The sequence below is a fragment of the Mastigoproctus giganteus genome, chromosome 8 (genome assembly GCF_048544385.1).
Source record: "Mastigoproctus giganteus isolate SK-2022 chromosome 8, ASM4854438v1, whole genome shotgun sequence".
Taxonomy (NCBI): domain Eukaryota; kingdom Metazoa; phylum Arthropoda; class Arachnida; order Uropygi; family Thelyphonidae; genus Mastigoproctus; species Mastigoproctus giganteus.
In genome coordinates, this window is record NC_143582.1 from 157,054,534 (window position 1) to 157,074,372 (window position 19,839).

General features: G+C 37.6%; 1 protein-coding gene across 2 annotated transcripts in view; it reads left to right on the forward strand.

Moving 5' to 3' along the window:
• LOC150081951 (radial spoke head protein 3 homolog B-like) overlaps positions 1-19,839 on the forward strand; it is a 136,348-nt gene that overhangs the window by 87,158 nt on the left and 29,351 nt on the right. For both annotated transcript variants that reach the window (XM_090379843.1, XM_090379844.1), the window contains exon 5: positions 16,191-16,394. In XM_090379843.1, coding sequence (XP_090235969.1) covers positions 16,191-16,394 — 204 coding nt within the window. The remainder of the gene's footprint in view (positions 1-16,190; positions 16,395-19,839) is intronic.

Consider the following 19,839-nt stretch of genomic DNA (forward strand, 5'->3'; position numbering starts at 1 on the left):
GATTTCTCGTAATCTGCCTTCGCCTGCCTAACCTCCTTGGTAACTTGGTTACAGATCAACTTGTATCTATCATAGGCTTCTGTGTCATGTGTTAATTTGTATGTATCCCATGCATGTTTCTTCTCTGCCATATGCCTCATTAGTTCATCTGACATCCATTTAGGCCTAAACCTTGAACAATATTTCTTAGTTGGTATGTAAAGCCTAGTAGCTTCCAAGATAAGTTCTTTTTGAATGCTTCCCATTTTGCATTTGCTGTTGGTAACATCATCAGTTGGTCCCACTGTATAGAATTTAAATACTGTCTCAGTCCATTGTAGTCGCCTTTACGAAAGCAATAACCCTTCCCTTTACCCCTAATGGTAGTTACCTCTTTGAGTAAATCCCACTTCAGCACACTGTGATCACTGCCACCTAGTGGTTCATTTATCTGCAGATTCTTAATGCATGAAGAATCACTGCTGATAATCAAATCAAGAGTATTCCTGCCTCTAGTTGCCTCCCGAACATGCTAATGTAGAAAACAATCATCCAATAAATCCACAAAAGCCTTGCTAGTGTGTAAGTGACCAGCCCCCAAATTCCAGTCAATATCTGGGAAATTAAAATCTCCCATTATAAGACTCTCTGATTTACTGGCCCACCCTATTTCCCTGTACAGTTTCTTATTATACTCATCAGAGTCATTAGGCCTATAGCACACTCCTACTCTCAATTTTGATCTCCCAATGCTTATGTCACACCAAACTGACTCGACACTGCACTGTCCAGCGATGTCCACTGGCTTCACTTCCTTGGATTTTATGTATTTCTTAACTAATAGCAATTGCAGAAACCGTCGAAATTAAATTACATGAGAATTCTATTAATGTTCGCTGTCCATATCTAATCTCCGATTCGTGGTCTTATATGCACATGCATGAAGACAAATAGTCTATTTAAAATTCATACTCACACATACTCCATAATTTCTATTTCTGTGATCGCGACATACGATCGAAAAGCTCTGTCAGCTTCAGGAAGGAAAATCATGTTCAAAATTTACATTAAACTTTTTTAAATTAATTTTTTTATTGTTTTTAATTGATTTTTTACTGTAATCATTTTGAGTTAATCTTTTATTCGTTTTAATTTCTGGAGAGTATCATACCAAGGAATTCTACATATCATATTGAGGTAAATTTCTCTTATTCTTCCACATATACTGAAAAAAGCTCTGTTATATAGTAACAATTCACTATTATAGTATAAAGCGGGTCTTCTGGATTATCAGCCTGCCATTCAATGTTTTATTCGAAGTTCTCCTATTTCCTGTTAGATCTTTAGCATTTTAAAGAAATATGGCTTAATGAGTTTTAAAATGGATTATTATGTAATATTCTTCTTCTCCTCAGGAAAATCTAAGTTTATTATATAGTGTATATAGATGTATACAGATGTATTCTTTCAGATTGGTGTGATTGATTCTCTAGATTCTCCAAATATAACACTGGACCCAAATAAAATACATTTAAACCTGAGTTAATATGGAAATGCATCCAGTTGATGTGAGTGGCTAGTGCAATGTTTAATCAGTTTGGTGTGACATAATCACTTGGAAAAGAAAAATAAGAATAGGTGTGTGTGTGTGTTATAAGCCTAATGGGTATGATGAATATTCTAACCAACTATACAGAGAAATAGTGGGCCATAAATCAAAATGATTTATAATTAGGGATTTTAACTTTCCAGGTATTGACTGGAATTTGTGGGTTGATCACTTACACACTATCAAGACTTTATTGGATGACTGTTTTCTACAGCAGCATGTTACAGAGAAAGCAATACTCTTGATCTGATTATCAGCAGCAGTTCTTCATGAATTAAGAATTTACAGATGAAATACCCACACTGTGGGTGTTTTCAACTTAAAGATGTAATTACTGTGCCTGTTGCTTTGCTGCTCTAGTCTGGGGCCGACTTCCATTTAAATACAATTTAATTGATTAAATTGTATTACTCATAATATTAATTACTTAATTTAATTGAATATAATTGAGAATACTACACTAAGCTAATAGATTCCTAAATGCATTGATACATATTATGCTATCTAGTTTTACATTACACCTTACACTATCAAGTTCAAGATATATATTATGCTATACCATAATAATCACACTGTTAAATTAGTTATATCCTTAGCTAAACACAAAAAAGATATATACCCAAAAAGTGATTAGAACCGTCGAGCTAATTAGTTATCACAATTAATGGGAGGTATTCAGGGAAATAATTGTAGAAGCTACTAGCTTTTCATACCAACTAAGAACCAAACTCATGGCAGACACAAAATGGTTCGGATGCATATAAATTATCAGGTGATACAAGCCTGTGGTATGCATAAACTAGTCTGCAGTCAAGTCACAAAAGAGGTTAGGCAAGTTAAAACGGATTAAAAGAAGTCTTTGGCAAAAGGATGCAAATAAAAACAGCAAAGCTTTTTTTCCTTAAACACTAAGAAGGACTTTATGATAACTGAGAGGAAAGTGGAAGAGATATTGTTGAAGCTAAATATAAAAATTGCCCCCAGAGTGGGTGGGATCTATCCAATTATTTTAAGAAAGACAGCAAAGAGAAAAGCAATCCCTTAGCCAGAATGATGAGAGCATCTTTGGAATCAGGAAAGGTCCCCGTGGACTGAGATGTGTGAATGTATCCTGAATTCATGAAGGGTGGGGATTAAATGATGACACGAGTAATCACGAGAACTGTTAGCTTAACTTCTTTCTCAGTGAAAATAATGTAGTCTGTGATAAAGAAGTAATGCAGGACTATCTAGACAGAATGCAGTTATACTGCAGTCACAGCACAAATTTGTTAAGGGGCAATCTTGTCTAACTGATCTGATTTAATTTAATTGAATAATTGAGAATACTACATAAGGTAATAGGCTGTACAAATTTTAGCCATGGCACATTAAGGCCAGTTACTTCTATGGATAAAGGAACTGATTGGGGGGAGAATATATATATATATATATATATATATATAGAGAGAGAGAGAGAGAGAGAGAGAGAGAGAGAGAGAGAGAGAGGTGGTCCAGTGTTGGATGCCTTGTTGTTTTTTGTATTTATTAATGATATTAATGAACATATATCAGCTTTAATGTCTAATTTTGCAGATGATACAAAGTTTGACAGGGTAGTTAATGACAATAATAAACGTATGTTACTGCAACAATTTCTAAAGAAAATCACCAGATGGGCTGAAAAATGGCAGTTGAATTTAACAAATGCAAGATACTGAATATGGGTAGCAATTATTCCAAATTAATGTTCCAACTATGTGATATTAAGCTTAGGGTAGTGGAAAATGAAAAAGACCTGCGGGTAATTTTACAGTCACATATGAAGTACTCTGAGCAGTACAAGCACCCTGCCAGGACAGCTGATGATGTTTTGTCAGTGATGTACAGAAATTTTTCTTCAATGGATAAGGAGATGATTATCCTATTGCACAAAGCAATGGTTTGGGCACATCTTGAGTACTACATAAAGGTCTGGACACATTTTAGGATGATGCAAGACAAATGGAATAGTCTCTCTCTCTCTCTCTCTCTCTCTCTCTGCATAAGCATAATTGATCTCAAATTCACCTTAGATTTGTTCTCACATATGGGGTGGAACCTCTCGAAAAACTCACTATCGAGGCAGTGTTAGGTGCGTCGGAAAACTGCTAGCTTGGGGGGATAATAGATTAACAGTAGCCACTGGCAGAGGTGAAAGTGATTCTTGCACTACTTCTATTGGAATGAGCAGCAGCCTGAAAAACAAGATGCAGGGTATTTCAGAGACTGCTGGGAATCATTGCGGTACAAGTAAACACATGGGTTGTGTTAGGGAAGCTAAGAATGGGAACAGGTGCATGTATACTTGCATTTACACCAATGCTAGGAATTTGGTAAATAAATTTGATGAATTTGAGGTATTGCTCAAAACATCAAAGGCAGATATTGTTGGGATATCAGAGATGTGGTGTCAAACAGATATAAGGAATGCAGAACTGGAATTTGGGGAGTACAATGTGTACAGGAAGGATAGACAGGACAGGAAGGGAGGAGGGGTTATTCTATTAGAAACACATAAAATCCAAGGAAGTGAAGCCAGTCAACATCGCTAGACAGTGCAGTGTCGAGTCACTTTGGTATAAGTGACTCGACATAAGCATTGGGAGATCAAAATTGAGAGTAGGAGTATGTTATAGGCCTAATGACTCTGATGAGTATAATAAGGAACTGTACAGGGAAATAGAGTGAGCCAGTAAATCAGAGAGTCTTATAATTTGGATTTTAATTTCCCAGATATTGACTGGAATTTGTGGTTTGGTCACTCACATACTAGCAAGGCTTTTGTGGTTTTATTAGATGATTGTTTTCTACATCAGCATGTTCGGGAGGCAACTAAAGAGAGTAATACTCTTGACCTGATTATCAGTAGTGATTCTTCATGCATTAGGAATCTGCAGATAAAGGAACCACTAGGTGGCAGTGATCACAGTGTGCTGAAGTGGGAGTTACTCAAAGAGGTAACTACCATCAGGGGTAAAGGGAAGGGTTTTTGCTTTCGTAAAGGTGACTATGGTGGTCTGATATAGTATTTAAATTCTATACGGTGGGATCAACAGATAATGTTACCAACAGCAAATTCAAAATGGGAAGCATTCAAAGAATTTATCTTGGAATCTACTACGCTTTACATCGGCGCCTCCGTAGCCAGGTGGGAAGGAGCAGCAGTGCGTAGCACACTCTTCTTGATTAGACCGGGGTTCGAGCCCGTCACCACCAAATACGGAGGATGCGGAAAGGTCAGGGAATGACCACCGCACATCCCCGGAGCAATATGGCCTTAGTTGCTAATGCTCCTAAAAACCAAATAACAAACAAACAAACAAACAAACGCTTTACATGGGATATATATAAATTAATGGGTGACATGGAAGCCTATGATAGATATAAGCCGGTCTGTATCCAAGTCACATAGGAGATTAGGCAAACAAAGGCAGATTATGAGAAATTCTTGGCAAAAAAAACAACAAACAGTTCTTTACCTATGTAAACTCTAGAAGGAAAGGGATCATCAACAGTTGATGGTTCAACTGTTGATGATTCTACTCAGATGGCTAACAAACTAAATGAGTATTTTGCATCTACATTCACCCATGAGGAGTTATTCAGGGAGGGGAATGCCAGAGGTGAGTTAAACTCTGGCTGTGAGCCGGATGATTTTGTTATAACTGAGAGGAAAGTGGAGGAGAAATTGTTGAAGATAAACATAAAAAAACACCCGAGGTGGACAGGATCTATCCAGTTATATTAAAGGAGGCAGCAAAGGAAGTAAGCAAACCCTTAGCCATAATTATGAGAGCTTCTTTGGACTCAGGGGAGGTACCCATGGACTGGAGATGTGCAAATGTGACCCCAATTCACAAAGGAGGATCAAAGGGCAACACAAGTAATTAAAGACCTGTTAGTTTAACTTCTGTTCGGGGAAAATTAATGGAGGCACTGGTTAAGAAGCACTGCAGGATCATCTAGACAAGACTTCAGTTATAGCTCGGACATAGCATGGTTTTGTTAAGGGAAAGTCTTGCCTGACCAATTTTATTGGGTACTATGATGTGGTCACAAAGGAACTGGATGTAGGGAATAACTTTGATATCATATATTTGGATCTTAGAAAGTCTTTTGATACTGTTGCACATGGAAGACTGCTGCACAAATTGGAGCAGTGTGGCATTGGAAGCAAATTGCTGCTATGGATAAAGAGATGGTTGAGTGGGAGAAGACAGAGAGTGGTAATCATTGAACACTGCTCATCGTGGACTAATGTTATTAGTAGAGTCCCTCAGGGTTCAGTATTGGGTCCATTCTTGTTTTCTGTATTTATAAATGATATCGATGATGGTATGTCAAGCTTAATGTCCAAGTTTGCAGACGATACGAAGGTTGGCAGGGCTGTTATGGACACTAATGACAGTATGCTGCTGCAACAGGATCTAGAAAAGTTGAGCAGGTGGGCTGAGAGATGATAAATGAAGTTTAAAATTGACAAATGTAAAGTACTACATATGGGAAGCAGCAACCCCAGAGTGATGTATCAACTCTGTGGTACTACACCGACAGTGGTAGAGAACGAAAAAAAGGACCTGAGAGTAATTGTGCAAGCAGATATGAAGTTTTCTGAGCACTGCAGACAGTCTGCAAGAGTAGCTCATAGTGTCTTGTCAATGATATACAGGAATTTTTCTAGCAGGGATAAGGAGGTGATTATCCCCTTATATAAGGCAATGGTCAGGCCACACCTTGAGTACTGTATACAGGTCTGGAGGCCTCATTTTAAGAATGATGTAGAGCTGGTGGAACGAGTACAGAGAAGGGCAACAAGATTAGTGAATGGAACAAAGGGTTGCTCTTACGAAGAAAGGCTTAAATTTTGCAAATTACAGTGTCTGGAGCCTAGGCACCTGCGAGGTGATCTGATTTGAGGTGTATAAAGCCTTGAATGGTTTGAGCATGCTCAATGCTGATGGAATTTTTCCTCTTTCTCAGAATAATCACCTGAGAGGGCATAAATTCAAATTGAGGAAAGACAGATGTAGGATAGAAGTGCGGAAGTTTGCCTTTAGCCAGCGGGTGGTTAGTTGGTGGAACAGACTTCCCTCCTTTGTTGTGGAAGTTGATAGCCTAAATAAATTTAAGAGGCTGAGCTGGACAGGTACTTGGAACGAACAGAGGGGTGAAATGGGAGCGTTTTTTTTTTTTTTGGCTGATGCTAGCTTTGTTAATGCTAACTCTCTCAAGCTTAATGACTTCATTCAAAAGAAGGCCATCAGATTGATTTATGGCCAGTCTTGCAAAATCCTTCCACACTCTGTCTCATAGAAATTCAATTTCTGGTGTGTGCTTCATCTGTAGATACTTTTATGGACACTGTTCTTCTTAATTAGCATCTGTTATTCCCCCAGGTTCCTGATATGAACTAAAAAATACCATTCAAAGCTTAGACCTAAATGGATATCAGATGAACTAATGAGATTTGTGCAGAGAATCAAATTGCATGAGATGCATTTAAATTGTCAGGTGATACAGAAGCATATGGTAGATATAAATTGGTCTGCAATCAAGTCACAAAGGCTATTAGGCAAGCTAAGGCAGATTATGAGAAATCATTGGCAAAGGATTCAAAGAAAAATAACAAAGACTTCTTTACTTATGTAAACAACAGAAGGAAGGGGAGGAATCACATTGGTCCACTTGATACCAATGGTTCAACCATTGATGATCCTGCTCAGGTTGCTGACAAGCTGAATAAGTATTGGCATCTGCATTCACACATGAGGAATTCTTTAGGGAAGTGGATGCTAGAAGTTTATTGAACTGTATCAGAGAACTAAATTATTTTGTAATAACTGAGAGGAAAGCAGAAGAGAAATTACCAGTGTGAAATGTAAGAAAATCACCTGGGGTGGATCGGATTTATCCAATTATATTAAGACAGCAAAGGAGGTAAGCAAACCTTAATTGTAATTATGAGAGCACTTGGATTTAGGGAGGTCCTCATGAACTGGAGATGTGCAAATGCACTTGCTGATCCTCCAATTCACAAGTGGGGGGGAATCAACAAGTGACATGAGTGATTACAGACATGTTAGCTTAATTTTTGTTCCAGGGAAAATAATGGTGCCACTTATGAAAAAAGTAATGCAGTACCATCTAGACAGGAGTGCAGTTATACTTCAGTCACAGCATGGATTTGTCAAGGGGCAATCTCTTTTGACCAATTTGATTGGATACTATGATGCAGTAACAAAAAAACTGGATGTAAAAATTAATGTTGATATCATGTACTTGAATTTCAGGAAAGCTTTTAATACTGTTGATTTTGGAGTGCCAGAAGTTTATCAAACGCTAACAGAGAGCTAAATGATTTTGTCATAACTGAGAGCAAAGTGGAGGAGAAATTGTTGAAGTTAAACATAAGGAAGGCACCTGGGGTGGACAGGATCTATCCAGTTATGTTAAAGGAGGCAGCAAAGGAAGTAAGCAAACCTTAGCCATAATTATTATAGCTTCCTTGGACTCAGGGAAGGTCCCCATGGACTGGAGGTGTGCAAATGTATCACAAATTCACAAAGGGGGTTCAAAAGGTGACAAAAGTAACTACAGACCTGTTAATTTAACGTGTTCCGGGGAAAATAATGGAATCACTGGTTAAAGAAGCATTGCAGAATAATCTAGACAAGACTGCAGTAATAGTTAATACACAGCATGGGTTTGTTAAAGGGAGGTCTTGTCTGACCAATTTGATTGGATACTATGATGTGGTCACAAAGGAACTGAATGCCAAAAATAATTTTGATATCATATACTTGGATTTCAAGAAAGCTTTTGATACTGTTGCACATGGAAGACTGCTGTACAAATTGGAGAGGTATGGCATTAAGGGTAACTTGCTACAATGGATAAAGGGATGGTTGAGTGGGAGATGACAGAGAGTGGTAATCAATGGACACTGCTCTTCATGGACAAATGTTATTAGTGGATTTCTCCAGGGTTTGGTGTTGGGCCCATTGTTGTTTTTTATATTTATCAATGATATTGATGAAGGTATATCAGGTTTAATGTCCAAGTTTGCAGTAATACAAAGGTTCGCAGGGTTGTTAACCACAGTAAAGACAGTATGCTACTGCAACTGGATCTAGAGAAGTTGGGGAAATGGGTTGAGAAGTGGCAACTGAAGTTTAGCATTGACAAATGCAAAGTACTGCATATGAGTAACGATAACCAAAGAGAAACGTACCAACTGTGTGGTACTACACTGAGGGAAGTGGAAAGTGAAAAATACCTGGGGGTAATTGTGCAGTCAAATATGAAGTTCACTGAGCAGTGCAGACGGGCTGCCAGAGCAGGTCATGGAGTCTTGTCAGTGATATATAGGAATTTTGCTAGCAGGTACAGGGAAGTGATTATCCCGTTATACAAGGCAATGGTCAGGCCACACCTAGAGTACTGTGTACAGGTCTGGAGGCCTCATTTTAGGAAGGATGTAGAGTTACTAGAATGAGTACTGAGAAGAGCAACAAGATTGGTGAGGGGAATAAATGGGTGCTCTTATGAAGAAAGGCTTAAGTTTTGCAAATTGCAGCACCTGGAGAGTAGGCACCTGCAAAGTAATCTAATTGAGGTGTATAAGGCCTTGAATGGGTTGAGCAAGCTGAATGGTGATGGGATTCTTCCTCAGGTTCTTAGTCTGAGCAAGAGCTCAGACTAAGAACCTGAGGGAGCACAGTTTCAAATTGAGGAAAGACAGTTGTAGAATAAATGTGCAGAAATTTGCCTTTAGCCAGTGAGTAGTTGATTGGTGGAACAGGCTTCTATCTTTTGTTGTGGAAGCTAATAGCCTAAATAAATTTAAGGCTGAGCTGGACAGGCATTTGGAGGGGTGAAATAGGAGCCCTTTTTTTGATGCTACTTCATAAGCATGCTTTCTTGCATCGTATGCCTCTACTAATGCTAGACTGTTGTACAGATTGTAGCAGTGTGGCATTAAGTGCTAGTTACTGCTAGGGGGATAAAGGGATGGTTGAGTGGGAAAAGATAAAGCGTTGTTATCAATAGACACTGCTCTTCGTGGAGTAGTGTTACCAGTGGAGTTAACCAGGGCTTGGTGCTGGGCTCATTGTTGTTTTCTGTATTTATAAATAATATTGATGAGGGTGTATCAACCTTAATGTCTAAGTTTGCAGATGATACAAAGGTTGGCAAGGTGATTAATGACACTATGATACTGTAAGAAGAAATGGTAATAGATTTAACAATGACAAATGCAAAGCACTGCATATGGGTAGCAGTAATCCCAGATTAATGTACCAACTATTTTGCTAGCAGGGATAAGGAGGTGATTATTCCATTGTACAAGGCAATGGTCAGGCCACATCTTGAGTATACTGCATACAGGTGTGGAGGCCTCATTTTAGGAAGGATGTAGAGTTGCTTGAGCAGGTAGAGAGAAAGGCAATGAGATTGGTGAGTGGAACAAAGGATGCTCTTAACAAGCATCTTAACAAAAAAAGGCTTCAGTTCTGCAAATTGCAACATCTGGAGGCTACACACCTTCAAGGTGATAGGATTGAAAGCTTTGAATATTGAGGTGATTTGATTGGTGTGATTAGCATTAGCATTAGTAGAGGCATATGATGCAATAAAGCAAGCTTATTCAGCATCAGCCAAAAAAAAAACAAAAAAAAAACACACCACTCTCATTTCACCCCTCCGTTCGTTCGAAATACCTGTCCAGTTGAGCCTTAAATTTGTTTAGGCTATCAACTTCAACAACAAATGATGGAAGTCGGTTCCACCAACCAACCAACCAACCAACCAACCACCCGCTGGCCAAAGGCAAATTTCCGCACATCTATCCGACATCCGTCCTTCCTCAATTTGAATTTATGCCCTCTGAGGTGATTATTCTGAGCAAGAGGAAGAATCCCATTGGCATTGAGCATGCTCAAACCATTCAAAGCCTTATACACCTCTATCAGATAAGCTCGCCGGTGCCTAGTCTCCAGACTCTGTAATTTGCAAAACTTAAGCCTTTCTTCGTAAGAGCAACCCTTTGTTCCATTCACTAATCTTGTTGCCCTTCTCTGTACCCGTTCCAGCAGCTCTACATCCTTCTTGAAATGAGGCCTCCAGACCTGTATACAGTACTCAAGATGTGGCCTAACCATTGCCTTATACAAGGGAATAATCACCTCCTTATCCCTGCTAGAAAAATTCCTGTATATCATTGACAAGACACCATGAGCTCCTCTTGCAGCTCATCTGCACTGCTCAGAGAACTTCATATCTGCCTGCACAATTACCCCCAGGTCCTTTTCATTCTCCACCACTGTCAGTGTAGTACCGCAGAGTTTATACGTTGCTCTGGGGTTACTGTTTCCCAAATGTAGTACTTTACATTTGTCAATGTTAAACTTCATTTGCCACCTCTCAGCCCATCTGTTCAACCTTTCCAGATCCTGTTGCAGCAGCATAGCGTCAGTAGTGTCCATAACAACCCTGCCAACCTTTGTATCATCTGCAAACTTGGACATTAAACTTGATATACCATCATCAATATCATTCATAAACACCGAAAACAACAACGGACCCAACACTGAACCCTGAGGAACTCCACTAATAACATTAGTCCACGTTGAGCAGTGTCCATTGATTACCACTCTCTGTCTTCTGCCACTCAACCATCCCCTTATCCATAGCAGCAATTTGCCTCCAATGTCACACTGCTCCAATTTGTGCAGCAGTCTTTCATGTGCAACAGTATCAAAAGCCTTTCTAAGATCCAAATATATAATATCAAAGTTATTCCCTGCATCCAGTTCTTTTGTGACTACATCATAGTATCCAATCAAATTGGTCAGGCAAGACCTGCCCTTAACAAAACCATGCTGCATCTGAGCTATAACTGAATTCTTGTCTAGATGATCCTGCAGTGCTTCTTTAACCAGAAGACTTTGATTGAAGACTTTGAATGGATTGAGCAAGCTCAGTGCTGATGCCATTTTTCCTCTTGCTCAGACTATGCACATGAGGGGGCATAAATTCAAATTGAGGAAGGATGGTTGCAGAATAAATGTATAGAGGTTTGCCTTTAGCCAACAGGTGGTTGATTGCCTGAACAAACTTCTGTCTGATGTTGTGGAAGTGGATATATTGAATAAATTCAAAGAAGAACTAGACAAACTGTTGGAGGTGATGGATAAGTTAAATGTGAATTTTTTTTTTCCTTTTTGACTGATGCTACTTAAGCTTGCTTTCTTTCATCATAAATACCAGAGAAAGTAATATTCTTGATCTGGTTATCAGCAGTGATCATTCATGTATTAGGAATTTGCAGATAAAAGAACCACTAGGTGGCAGTGATCACAGTGTACTGATAGGGGATTTACTTAAAGATTTAATTACCATCAGGGGTAAAGGAAAGGGTTTTTGCTTCCATAAAGGCGAGTACAGTGGTCTCCAACAGTTTTTAAATTCTGTACAGTGGGATCAACTGACGATGTTACCAACAGTAAATTCTAAGTGGGAAGCATTCAAGGAATTAATCGTGGAAGCTACTAAAAGTTTCATACCTATTAAGAAATATTGTTCAAGGTTTAGGTCTAAATGGTTGTCAAATGAACTAATGAGACTCGTGGCAGAGAAGAAAAATGCATGGGATGCATATAAATTAACAGACTTCCATCCCTTGTCGTGGAAGTTGATAGCCTAAATAAGTTTAAGGCTCAGCTGGACAGGTATTTCGAACGAACAGAGGGGTGAAGTGGAAGTGGTTATTTTTATTTATTTATGTTACTTTTTTTTTTTTTTTTTTTTTTGGCTGATGCTGCATAAGCTTGCTTTCTTGCATCAAATGCCTCTGCTAATGCTAATGCTAATGCTAATTATCAAGCGACTCAGAAGCCTATGGCAGATATAAGTTAATCTGTAATCAGATCACAAAGGAGGTTCAGCAGGCGAAGGCAGATTACGAGAAATCCTTGGCAAAAGATGCTAAGAAAAACAGCAAGGATTTCTTTACTTATATAAACTCTTTCTTTACTTATATAAAAAGGAAGGGGATGAATCTGATTGGTCCACTTGACATCGATGGTTCGACTGTTGATGATCCTGCTCAGATAGCAAACAAACTGAATGAGTATTTTGCATCTACATTCACACGTGAGGAATTATTAAGGTTTGAAAATGGCAGAAGGTTATCAAATTGTAGCAAGGTACTTAATGATTTTGTAATAACTGAGAGCAAAGTGGAAGAGAAATGTTGAAGTTAAACGTAAGAAAAGCACCTGGGGTGGATGGGATCTATCCAGTTATATTAAAGGAGGCGGCAAAGCAACTAAGCAAACCCTTAGCCATAATTATGAGAGCATCCTTGGACTCAGGGAGGTTCCCACTGACTGAAGATGTGCAAATGTATCCCCAATTCACAAAGGGGGATCGAAGGGTGACACGAGTAATTACAGACCAGTTAGTTTAACTTCTGTTCCGGGTAAAATAATGGAGTCGCTGGTTAAAGATGCATTGCAGGATCATCTAGACAAGACTGCAGCAATAATTCAGACACAGCATGGGTTTGTTAAGGGAAAGTCTTTTCTGACAAATTTGATAGGATATTACGATGTGGTTACAAAGGAACCGGATGCAAAAAATAATTTTGATATCATATATTTGGATTTCAGGAAAGCTTTTGACACTGTTGCGCATGGAAGACTATTGTACAAATTGGAGCAGAATAGTATTAAGGGTAAGTTGCTACAATGGATAAAAGGATGGTTAAATGCGAGAAGACAGAGGGTGGTAATTAATGGGTGGTGCTCTTCGTGGACTAATGTTATTAGTGGAGTCCCACAGGGTTCGGTGTTGGGTCCACTGTTGTTTTGTATATTTATCAATGATATTGATGAAGGTATATCAGGCTTAATGTCGAAGTTTGCAGATGATACAAAGGTTGGCAGGGTTGTTAATGACAGTAATGGCAGTGTGCTACTGCAACAGGATCTAGATAATTTGGGCAGATGGGCTAAGAAGTGGCAACTGAAGTTTAACCTTGACAAATGCAAAGTACTGCATATGGGTAGAAGTAACCCCAGAGAAACGTACCAACTGCGTGGTACTACACTTAAGGTGGTAGAAAATGAAAAAGACCTGGGAGTAATTGTGTAGGCAGATATGAAGTTTTCTGAGCAATGCAGACAGGCTGCCAGGGCAGGTCATGGGGTTTTGTCAATGATATATAGGAATTTTGCTAGCAGGGAAAAGGAGGTGATTATCCCTCTGTATAAGGCAATGGTCAGGCCACGCCTTGAGTACTGCGTACATGTCTGGAGGCCTCATTTTAGGAAGGATGTAGATTTACTTGAGCGTGTACAGAGAAGGGCAAAATGATTGATGAGGGGAATGAAGGGATCCTTTTACCAAGAGAGGCTTTAGTTCTGCAAATTGCAGTGGCTGGAGACTAGGCACCTGCACGGTGATCTGATTGAGGTATATAAGGCCTTGAATGGGTTGAGCACGCTGAATTCTGATGGGATCCTTCCACTTGTTCAGATTACGAACCTAAGGGGGCATAAATTCAAATTAAGAAAAGACAGATGTATAATAGATGTGCGGAAATTTGCCTTTAGCCAGCGGGTGGTTAATTGCTGGAACAAACTTCCATCTGTCGTTGTGGAAGTTGATAGGTTGAATAAATTTAAAGAGGAACTGGACAGGCATTTGGAGGGAATGGTGTGATGTTTTTTTTTGGCTGATGCTGCATAATCTCATACATTTGCTTTCTTGCATCACATGCCACTACTACTACTACTACTGCGTCTCCGTAGCCAGGTGGGAAGGAGCAGCAGCAGTGCGTAGCACACGCTTCTTGATTAAACCAGGGTTCGAGCCCGTCACCATCAAATACGGAGAATGCGGAAAGGTCAATGAATGACCACCGCATATCCCGGAGCAATATGGCCTTAGTTGCTAATGCTCCTAAAAACAAAATAACAAACAAACTACTACTACTACTAATACAGTCTAAAGACATGTCATTACCAGTCAGCATCAATTTACTGTCCAATTCCAAACTGAAAGAACAAACGTTTCCCCATTTATCACTTCTGTGTTCTGGAATAGCTTCCTCCACATGTGTGACATGGTGCATTATAACCGTAGTCAATTTTGCACCATAAAAAAAAAACAAAAAACCAATCCTCCACATGTATTTTCCTAAAATTCAGGTCTAATGTAAATAACAATCTTTTCTCTTCTCATCCTTAAATACATGTAGGGAACCAAGTACTATAGGTTGCATGTTTGAAGTTTTCATTAAAAAAAAAAAAAAAAAAAAGCAGCATATACCTCAAATTGTAGAATTTTAAAATCTTTCATAATATAACACACATTTCTTGTTTCTGCTGTGATTAACATAATCAGATAATAATAATTCATAATTTATAAATTCAGTCAAATGATAACAAAAACAGGGGGGGGGAGCAAGGACTTTTATGCACAAACTGAGATCCAAGAAAATTTCATTTTTGTACATCTTCTCTACTGCCATTCATTCTTCCAATTAGTGCATGGCAAAAAAACGTAATATCCAGTGCTTCAGCTACAATATACACTATATCGATTGTCTTTGTGATATGTATAAAAAAATTTATAATTACTAAATTTCTGTTTGTTTTTAAACAAAATTTAGGATGCTGTGAAAAATAAATTATTATTATTTTATGTAATTTGAGTTTCACTAAATTTGCTTTGTAAGTTACTTTGTACACAGAATTTTGAAGTTTAATTAGATTCAAATTTCCTCAGATTACATTAGTGACAATTACACTTTGAGTTTAGCAACCTTTTACTGCAAGTTTTTACATACAACCTTTTACTGTATGTAAAGCAATATAGTCTTTTTTCACTAACTGTAACCTTGTTTTTAATTCTTTAGCAGCCAGTTCCCTTCATGCTGTTCTAACATTTAAAAGAACAGAGTGATTTTTTGTTCATTATCATCAGAAAATATAGTATACAGATTTTTTCCACTCATTTTCTTTGTATTGGCCTGCTGTAACAGTTGGATAGTGAAAGTAAGATTAACTATATATTAGTAAAATCAGTTACAAAACATTTATGCATGTGCACAAGCATGAAATGGATAACTGCTATAATATTTTCTTTTACAACAAAACCATTCAGTAATATGTTAAAATGTAATTTTATAATAGAGTAATATAATGAAGTTGTTATGGTACAAGGGAGAAATTAGACTGAATAATACATAAGTAAGTTTCAGTCATTTACAAAATACAATTTGTGCACTATCGTTAAATTAATGAAGGCTATAATTGTGAATGTAGAGATAACTGGCTCAATAATTGTATATTGCACTATTTAATTTGAAGCAGTTTAATACCACTAACCTAATTCACATGCTAAATATTTCAGAGCTCTGGTGCCCTTAACAGTGGCTGTAATATAGAACTTGTTCTATATTACAGCCATTACCCTGGAATATTACCCTGGAACTAATTGTTTTGTTTCCCCTGATACAGTATCAAGAGTATATACATGTAATTCAAAAAGTTATTTTTTAAACATATTGTAGCTGTTTGACTTTGATCGAGAAGTACAGCCTATTCTAGAGGTCATGGTTGGGCAAACTCTGGAACAGTCTATTATAGAAGTAATGGAGGAGGAAGAACTGGCAACACTTGTAGATATGCAGAAGAGATTTGAAGAGAGAAGAAATGCAGAATTGGCTGAGAGACAAAGATTAGAAGAACAAGAAAGAAGACTTTTTGAAGAGCGAGTAAGTGAGATTTTCTTGAAGTAATTCTGTGCCCTTGAATGAATGTTATGTGTATAATTTACAGAAAATATTTTAGTACAATAAATGAGAGGCTAGGCATCCTCAATACAGCACCTAACAACCCAGTAACAGGTTAACTCAAGATGAAAGATGCCAGGTGGTGTATACAGTACAATAAAATTTTTTGCATAGGTAACAAAACATTATTCATATAAAGAACTTGCTAGTCATATAAAGGACTTTGTATATATAAAACACTTTGCTACTAGGCTTTGGAAAAGACAAAAGCCTTTATCACAATGATATTGATCACTCAAATAGTAAGACTACCAAAGAAAAAGTGGCTTGGTCTCCCACCAATGAGGTGATAATAATCAACAAAATAGTCATGAAGGAGTGTTTCATATTACAAATAAGAAGCATTATATGCTTCTCTTTGGGAATATAATGTAATACTGAGAATTTTGAGAATGTAATGTATCACTATATATATGATAGTGATAGCCTCACAACTTGAGAGATTAATGCATTTGCGATAAAGGATTTTGTCTTTTCAATAGATTGTTATATAAAATATGAATGCAAGCCCTGTATGTGAAATAGGTTTTCATTACCTATGGAAAAAAGTGCTATATATTAAAATGTATTCCATATACCTTTAGCTCCTTATATCTTGTGCTTAAAGGTGTCACTGGATCATCAGGTGTTGCACTAATTGGATATTTTGTCTCCTACTGATGAAGTGACAACAATCACTCAAATGCTATTTTTTGGGAGGATGGAACTGTATTACATGTAAGTAGCATTATACCTCTCGTTGGAAAGTGCTATATATTCATAGAGCCAAGGCACTTTGTAGCAATAGCTTTACATTGTGAGAGATCAGTATCATTGTGATAACGGCTTTTGTATTTTCCATAGCCAAAATTTGATAGATCGAATTTATGCATTGCATATTAAAAAAGGTTTGGTTCCTCTGGCCTAATGTATAAAAAATGGATGCAACTCCTATACTTAAATTATAGTAAAGTAAATCTTCTGCCAATATAGTTAGAAATTGTATCTTTTTATGTGACTGTTGGTTTTCTCTAGAATATATAAGTACCTATACATATTTAAGTGCTTTTGTATGGAATTTTGTTTCCAAACTGATTTGTTACAGAAGGCTATATTATTTTTTTATGACAATATGATATGCAGTAGCAGTCAAGGCATATGATGCAAGAAAGAATGCAACATTGAACTGAGTAAAATCTACTACATTAAAAAACAGTTTTGGCAATTTCATTATATATTGAATGTACTGAATTTATCTGAATACCTTGCACACATTTTATCCCAAAATGCACACCAATAAGCTTGGTGCACTTACAGGAGATTTCTTCAGAACAACTTTTAAAAATCTACCGATAAATGAAAATGTAAATCAAATAATAAACCATCCAGGCATATTCTGATATCTCTGCTAAGATTTCTAGTTATTTGTATCAATGGATTTTTTAAAGTGCTGAAGAAACAGTATGCAAATTTATGCTCCCCTGCTAAGATATCAAAAATGCTGGCTGATGTTTTCTCTGCAGTGATACGCATTTCTGACAAATTAAAGTGGTGCCGAATGGTATAGTGCCAATTTTACTACTCCCATTTCCTGTCTGTGTAATCAACCAGTTACATTATTAGAATTTAAACAGTCTCAATCTTTACACAATGCCACTAGCACTGCAGCTTACCTGTATGATATCTACTATTTATTCAATATTTATTAATGATGTTGATGAAGGTATATTAGGCTTAATGTCTACGTTTACAGGTGATACAAAGGTTGGCAGAGTGGTTAACAACAGTAATCAGGGTAAGCTACTGCAACAAGATCTAGGAAAATTGGGTCGATGGACTGATAAATAGCAGTTGAAATTTAGCATTGACAAATACAAAATACTGCATATGGGTAGCAGTAATCCCAGAGTAACATATCAACTGTATGGTACTATGGTGTAGTGGAAAATGAAAAAGACCAGCGGTAATTGTGCAGTCAGATATGAAATTCACTGAGCTGTGCAGACTTACTGCCAACTCATGTGGTTTTGTCAATGATATACAGAAACTTTGCTAGCAAGGATAAGGAGGTGATTATCCCTTTGTACAAGGCAATGGTTAGGACACATCTTGAGTATTGTATACAGGTCTGGAGGCCTGGCTTTAGGAAAGATGTAGAACTGCTGGAATGGTTACAGAGAAGGGCAACTAGAGTAATGAAGGGAACAAAAGGGAGCTCTTACCTAGAAAGGTATTATATCTGACTGCACAGTTACCCTTAGGTCTTTTTCATTCTCCACTACCCTGAGCATAGTACTGCACAGTTGGTACGTTACTCTGGGGTTACTGCTACCCATATGCAGTACTTTGCATTTGTCAACGTTAAACTTCACCTCTCAGCTCATCTGCCCAAGTTTTCTAGATCCTGTTGCAGTAGTGTAGTGTCATTACTGCCATTAACAACCCTGCCAACCTTCGTATCATCTGCAAACTTGGACATTAAGTCTGATATACCTTCATCGGTATCATTGATAAATGTAGAATGGACTGAACTCTGAGAGACTCCACTAATAACATTAGTACACAAAGGACAGTGTCCATTGATTACCATCCTCTGTCTTCTCTCGCTTAACATCCCTTTATCCATAGTGGCAACTTGCTCTTAATGTCAAACTGCTCCAGTTTATACAGCAATCTTCCATGTGCAACAGTATTAAAGTTTTCCTGAAAACCAAGTATATGATAAGAAAATTATTTTTTGGATCCAATTTCTTTGTGACCACATCATAGTATCCAGTCAAATCGGTCAGACAAGACCAATTTGATTGGTCTTGTCTGACCAATGCTATGTTTGAACTATAACTGAAGTCTTGTGTAGATGATCCTGAAATATGTTTTTAACCAGTGACTCCATTATTTTCCCCAAAACAGAAGTTAAACTAACAGGTCTCTAATCACTCATGTCACTCTTTGATACCTCTTTGTGAATTGGGGACACGTTTGCACATCTCCAGTCTATGGGGATCTTCCCCAAATCCAAGGATGTTCTCATAATTATGGCTAAGGGTTTGCTTACTTCCTTTGCTGCCTCCTTTATTTATAATCATTCCGTGCATTTTTATTATTAATAAATTTTATTAATATAATTATTTATTAATATAATAATTTATAATCATTCCATGCATTTTTCTCCTTTGCTGCTAGTCTTATTAGTTCACCTAAGCAATTTAAAATCTAAGACTACTGCAGTTGCCTTTATGAAAGAAAAATCCCTTCCCTTCATCCTTGACAGTAGTTACATCTTTACTTAAACGCAACATCAGTACACTATGATCAATCATGGCTCCTTTAATATACCTGTATTAAGAATTTGCAGATAAAGGAACCACTAGGTGGCAGTGAACACAAT